The 7,299-nt window shown below is 41.5% G+C and overlaps 1 protein-coding gene across 1 annotated transcript in view; it reads right to left on the bottom strand.

Moving 5' to 3' along the window:
• Positions 1–7,073, bottom strand: part of FAM131B (family with sequence similarity 131 member B) — a 36,700-nt gene extending 29,627 nt beyond the window's left edge. Inside the window, exons 1-2 of the mRNA XM_072424757.1 lie at positions 6,893–7,073; positions 5,146–5,252 (exon numbers count right to left, since the gene is read on the bottom strand). Of these exons, the coding sequence (XP_072280858.1) occupies positions 5,146–5,252; positions 6,893–7,073 (288 nt within the window). The remainder of the gene's footprint in view (positions 1–5,145; positions 5,253–6,892) is intronic.
• Positions 7,074–7,299: the final 226 nt, after the last annotated feature.

The following is a 7,299-nucleotide window of genomic DNA, read 5'->3' as shown; positions in this document are numbered from 1 at the left end:
GATAGCATTTCATTTGATGAACATTATTTGCTTATATGAGAGCATTTTTTAGCTTTTTCTGTATGTAGTATTATGTTTGTATTGTTATAATAACCTATTTTTAATACTAATCGATACTTTCTCCTCTTGGCCTTGGTGGTTAAGAAGATAAATTATTGTTTGTGATTAGCACTGCAAGACGGACATTGTAGTGTCGGACGGCAGCAGTTTCTTTTGGAAAGATAATAAACTGTATTAGTATACATAGACAAGATGGTCAGTAGGGGGGATGGGACACAAATCATTTGGTATCTGAGACCCGGAGATTGGGATATCCCGAGAGTCCGAACCTTTATAAAGAAGAAGACAACCCCCCATCCACAAGGCACAGACCAGGTTAGACATAATGATAATACAAAATTTGCACACAACATTTCCCTTTACTTTTCTTTAAACCTGTCTGAATAAATTGATTCAATTCCTGGTTACAAGCAGGATTGTGCAAAGTGCTGTCCCAATACTCCTACGTTCTCAGAACCAACTATTCAATTAATGAAGAGGTTCTCCAAGAAACATATAAGCAAGAGAAAGAATATCATACGACTTGCCGCTATCATACGATTTATTAATGAAGCCCTAAGATAAATGGCATACAACAAAAGGAGAAAATTTGCCTCCCCTGGCAAAATTAACCCTGATTGTGCCCTACCGATACAATTACTGATAGTTAGAATTCCCCCAATTATCTACTAAATTTTACATCTTTGAGATAACATTCAACTTTTTTATAAAATGTTTTTTTCTTTTAAAAAAACTTTGTATTATATAACATCGTCACCTGCAATTAATCATTGAAGCCCAATACTTCTAAGTAGAAGACACCGATACAATTGTCTACTTTCCCCTGATGAAGCCTTATTGGCAAAACGCGTCGGGTCAGACATGATTGCGTTATTCTGCGCTAAAATTTACCACGCTCGAATTTAATGTTAGTACAACGTTTTCCTAATTTGAATTGTTACTTTTCAACTCTCACAATAGAACAGGTGAATTCTGTTTAGTTAGTGGTCACCATACATGGCGTCCAATCTTATTATGAATATCGTATAATTAAATCCTACTGTTGCTAAAGAAACCCCTCTCCTTTTTTTTCCTTTTGTTCTCCAAGAAACAGCTAAACTCCAATGGCTCTCAGTGGGGCCACTCAATGACTTTTTGGCTTCAAGTCATTCCACCCAAAATTATTTAGGTCACAGCTGGTGTCCCATGGAGCCACCCTATATGTCTGCGGGATTCTGGCATTGGGATTTCCTTGCTATAGTTCCTGACTTTGCTCTAGTCCATCTGGAAGTCTTGAAAGCTCCAATTCCTTCTGCCGGAATCTCCATATTCATAATAATAATTAGGAAAAAAAATATATAAATCCAAGAGGGTCGGAGGAGCAAAGGATCTCTTGAAGGCACTTAGAGGGATTTCCCCGCCTCACCCAAGACACATGGGAAATGGTTAGGTTAGATTCCAGTAAAACTTAAAATATCTTTTCTAGATGGCCTGGTGTTCTCCAGCATTAGGGCTGTGAGGTGCAAATCCTTATCTGAAATCCACCTCGCTGAAGAATTGTTTAGGGCCCCATGATATCCTCAAAGGATATAAATCAAATTTCTATGCACCAAATGTTTTTGATATCCAAGATATTACAATAGAAATGCAGAAGCTACATCATCATTGTGCATTACATAGAGTAAGGAAGAGAAAGGAAAGTTTTAGGAGAGAGAAGCGCTGTGGGAGGGGCCCAAAAGCTCCACCCACCTGCAGAAACCTACAAAGGGGGCGGAGACAAGACCAGTCACCCTGCACAAAGAGAGAGAGCAGCAGTGACTGGTCTATATCACAGGAAATTCTTGAATTTCATACACATGCAAATTGGAATTGGAATTCATCTTGAATCTCAGCCCTTCCGATTCCAGATAAAGTCCCACAAGTAGGCCTCAGCTGTAAACAAGCGCTCTCATCTTCAACTTTAGAGAACCAAACTTCAAACAAACCCCCCAAAAATCACTTCAGTCATAAATAAGCTATCAGAAGAACCATTTACCTGCTTTTTGGGTTTTGCCGCACTTTTTGGCAGGAAAAGTACTGCTCCACAAAAGCTTTGGGCCTGTAACAGCAACAAAAGCCTGTCTGTGACACCGTCCTGCTTGTGTGTGCTGTGAACACAACTAGCCATTGCATACAATGTTATTTGAGCATGCACACATGCTGCAGGTTGCATCTGATGGGTATTGATATTGAAGCGTTGATATTGGGGATGGTATATCATGATATAGTAATGTAGCCTGATCAATGCAACTTCGGGATACGTTATCTCCACTTGTACCACCCGGTCATCAGTTTCCAGAGAACTGTTACTGTGGCTTAGGGGACAACGTTCTGTCCTTCTAGTGCCAGGTTCTTGGGTTCAAGTCTTGGCCAAGACTATGTCTGCATGGAGTCTGTATGTACCCCTTCGTACCGCTCACATTTCAAAAACATACTGATGGCTAATTGGCCAATTTGCCTATGAATACGATGAGGGTCAGTTATTACCACGACTATGGACTTTGTACCTTGCTATGTAATATGTTGGTGCTATATAATGCAAGATAACAATATACTGTCTCTTATTGTCTGCTGCATCCATCCCTGCAGCTGCAGAAACTAAGATTAAGGAAAGTTTTATTCCCACAATGGGGTAATGCAATGAGACCAAAACTTTTGCATCAGGCATGGAGGAAGCCTGCAGGAATGGGAGATTTGGTTAGTCATTCTGCCAATTACCTGAACCAGCATTGGACTAGTACTAAAAAAAAAAAAAAGAAAATTGAGATGGAGCTTAATTTTTAAGAAGCAAGACCCAATCACAGCTGAGTTATGTCATACCATAAGTGTATGTCCCGCCAATTTTTTAGCTAGCTAGGTATAGAGCTGATTCAATTGGGTTATTGTTTGCTGTCTATACCCCACTAGGTGGCTTTACCTTCAAAAAATTGAACAAAGTTAACAAAATGGTATATCCCAGTGCCTGGAACAGACACCCCCACTGGAGGATCTTCCCTTACCTATTGCTCTAAAAACAACCCAATGACCCCGATTTATAGAAGATACTTTTTCATCAGAGAAGCTGGGTGATCCAGCAAACCAGGAATGAAGCTGGGTGATCCAGCAAACTTGTAATAAATCAGGTGCAGAATTGAAAACCTTTATTCATAAATAGCAAATGACTAGGAAACCAATTTCAGGTTTTCTGGATCACCCAGGTTCTCTGATGAAAGTGTATCTTCTCCAGCCATGAAGAGCTTTATTAAGTCAGCCCCAATATGTTGGATTCACCCTCACTTCCAGTCTTTGTAATAAAAGTCACCGGACTAAATAAACAGGGTGAAACTAGACAGCAATAAAACCAAACAGTGGGTCTAACCTTTTCCTACTTAAATACAAAGCTACAAAAGACATTTTGTGTATGGTACAAGAGAAGTAAAATCTCTCGTCTGGTAGCAACCGGTGCTCTTCCCCGTGTCCCCCATTGCCTCCTCCTGGGCCTTCCCACTGATGTTGTCCCTATCAGTACAAGTCTATGAGCTGTGCACTGTACGGGATGATAACCAGGCCCCGCCCACGCAGAGCCAACAGCAGCCAATGGGAGCCGGCTGGTACAGTATCCAAAGCTAAAAAAAAAATGTTGCTTTTTCAGACACATTAAATAAACATATAGGATAGAGGTTAAAGGCTGGAAGGGTGATTAAAGGGTTAAAGCTAGGGTCTGGATAGTGCCACCCAAGGCAAATAAGGAGCCACCGTCAGCTCCCTATAGAACTGTCAGGCACAGGAATGAGGTAGCAGAAGATAAAAGACAGCGACGCTTCTGTGCAAGGCAAGATACAAAATCTGCAGGATTCAGACGCTGATAGTTATCTTGTAAAGGTCACATTGTCAGTTCTAAAGTGTGAAGTGTTAATGGCTTAAAGGAGATATGTCATGGAGCACAGTGCAGGAGTTCAGATAAAGGATCACCACATGCACGTGCAAAAAAAGAAAAGGTTCAATTAAAGGGAACCGACCCCCATACTATACACATTTACATATCCTGGACAATCCGTGAAAGCAGCTTATACCAAGTCACTGACCTATGTAGCCGTGGCATTGTGGGGAAATTCATCAAAGATTGAAATTGCAGCTTTTGATCTTTGAGGATGAATCGGCTCAAAGTGCCAGCAGCTAGAGAGGTCAGGGAGGGTTTGTTTCAAGGCTTTTACACTAAAACCCTTTATTCTTCAGTCTGGTTTACTTTATGAGGTTTGTGGAAGCTGCGTGGAATTATCATAGAGAGGAAGCAGCAGAATGTTAGGTCCTGAGAATGCTGACCCTAATCCTAACCCGAACTCAACTATAACGCTTTGCTTAATACCAATTTCACTGAGATCAGTCTCTCTCTCTCTCTATCCCCCCCCGTCTCCCTCTTTTCTCTTCCATTCTTCATTTTTCTTACATATCTTCCCATCTGCTCGGTCTTTCATTTCATATTTTCCTTTAAGCCTTTCTCTTACATCTCTTTCTTATTTCTCTCTCTATTTTCTATTATTTGTAGGCTTTTCTTGGTCATTTTTTCCATCTCTTCTTTCTTCTTTTTTCCTTTGTTCCATTATTTCTCCCTTTTATCTTTTTTCTCTGTCATCTTTTCCTTTATTTCTTTCTGACTTTCTCTTTTTCTCTCTTCTCTACATCTCTCTCCATTGTCCTCCCTTCTCTTTGTATCTATCTATCTGGCCTGGCTCCCCGCTGCGTTCTACCCTCCTCCTCCGTCGTAGCTGGGATGGGGCAGGCATAAATGTGTTGCAGATTTTTTTCTAATGTAATCCTGGATCTGCTGACGGAGAAATAGGGTCGCCAGGTGTGCAGCAGGATGGAAATTATTGTGCGATTTCTATATGATTCACTGGCACAGACCCCCGGATATAAATCATTCAATGTGATTCATGGAAATACACAAGCAAATATTTGTAGGAATAAATAAGAGAGACAAACATGAGCACGAGAGACGTACGGACATACATAGAGCCACGGGGAGAAGGGCCAAAGATTAAACCCTCCAGGGCCACACAGCTGGAGAAGGACTAGACAGAGCGGTACCTCATTAGACGGTCTGTGAGTGCTGCTTCCTAGGACCGAACTGTTCTCAATGGTCCCTTGGTCTGCATCCTTTAACCCTTTCCAGTCCAGTGCCGCCCCATCGCTGCCTGCAGGGAGAGAAGAGGTTCAGTTTAAATCAGCAAAATATATTCCAGGTGCATCAAAACCAAAAGGTGAGAAAAGTTCCTAGAAAACAGCTACAGCCTGAGCATAAAAGCCAGTGAAAGGGCCCTTGGACGCAGTGGTCTCTCTGCAGAGGTCTGAAACACCCTGGAGCTGGAGCAATCAGCATGGAGTATGCCTTGTGCCGAGTGTAGAGCTGTAAATCTGGATCAATAGGAATAATGCAGAGAGACCTCTGCTTCTGAAAGGCAAAAAGGCGTTTGACATTCTATTACAAACAACCATATAAATAATGAAAGACCAACCCTCTAGTTTTCACATGGCCATATCCCTATTTTAATAAACTAATAAACTCTTAGATTAACCCAATATCTGGGACTTTAGAGGCCAATCATAATCAAAGTATACATGTAGCTTATCAAAGCAAATCTTTATTAGAACAACACTAAAAACATAAATGTTAAAACCAAATAAAATGTGCAATAGATATAACTAAATACTCCTGTCTAGGTTGCCCACATATAAGGGGGGAAAACTTTGCTGATTTCAACGCGTTTCACGGAACAAATCTGCTTCTTCAGGAAAAGGAGGAGACAAATATCTAAAATTAAAACAATACAAATTTCATCAGTTAATTCCATAATAGTTTACTCATTTCCAGTGTGGTAGTATCCGAATCCTATGGCACATAGAGCCCAAACTATACAGATGAGATCAGGCAGGGGCCACAGTGCAGAAACTATCATTTAAAGCCGTTTTCTAATTGTATGAAACAAGATAATTGATTTTAGATAAGTTTTATCTCAAACATTGTAAGCCAAGTGCTCCAAGAAAATAATAGTGTATGCAAATCATAAACAGTAATTGAATTATTGTGCTAAGCCCATCCTTGGGTGGAATTAATCCAATTTCTGTGTCCCTCTTTCCTCCTTCTTTGCTCCTCCTATTTGGTGGATATGGGGCAATTAAAGAGCCAATTGAATATTCTGCATGCACATGTGCTGGTAGCAGGGTGAGCCAAGCTGTTGACTTTCTGCTCCTTCGGGCTGTAGGTAGGTAGGTGGTAGCACTTTATTTTTCAGGTGACATCTGTGGATTTTGCTGTTTGCTTATAGCTGAAACACACTCAGCAGTTTTTTCATTGAGCGCTATAATAGTTAGTGCTGTGTCACTCTGCACGTCTAAAACCCATCATGGAATATTGATATTTGTTTTGGCAGACAAACCTGCGAACATATCCAATTATATGTCCTATGGATCATCTCAGGGTCACGCCTATAAATCACATGTTCCACAGCAACATTTAACTGGGGCTTTTCCTAACCCCCCTCCTTAAATCAATTCATTGCATGATGATCTGTGGCCCCTGTCCTTCCAGGCACAGAGACCGCTGGAATTGCTCCGTCAGCTATTAATGTTGCACAGCAAGCACTGCCGCTGCCCTACAGGCATTTCTAGCGCGGCTCCCCCTGCAAAAAATAAAAACGAACGAGAAATATACGGCGCTAATGAAGTCTGTAGATTGTTACCTCCCATGGCACTCTACTGATCAGGAATTGGCCCCCCATATTTGTTGGTGGATTGACCCCCCCATTCCTCAATGGTTCCTTCCACCAACTCACACCATTAGAGGATCCAGAAGTGACATGGAGGTCAGCGGGAGAAACCACTGAGTGCTGCAGGGGGATCTCTACATTGACGCTCCTGAAGGTGTTGTCTTTCCGGCAGACTTTTGGAGACTTCTCCTTCTTAATGGAGCAGCGTTGGGTGGCATGGACACGGGCATGGTGATGACAAGAATCCATTCCACAACAAAGTAATATTGCAAAACAGCTATTATGGTGAAGGTTGTGGTTAGAATTTGCCAAAACTTGAGTTCAGGACAAACTTGGTGTTGGAGAAACAAGGTGTTTGCTGCTCACCACAATATTGCTGCTACCGGCTTATGGCCAGTAATGGCCGCTAATGTACGAGGTTGATAATGTGCAGAAGCACCTCTGGCAACCACCATTGGAATGCTGCCTACATTGC

The sequence above is a fragment of the Pyxicephalus adspersus genome, chromosome 10 (genome assembly GCF_032062135.1).
Source record: "Pyxicephalus adspersus chromosome 10, UCB_Pads_2.0, whole genome shotgun sequence".
In the NCBI taxonomy this organism is placed as follows: Eukaryota; Metazoa; Chordata; class Amphibia; order Anura; family Pyxicephalidae; genus Pyxicephalus; species Pyxicephalus adspersus.
This window is presented reverse-complemented; position numbering and strand designations above follow the sequence as displayed.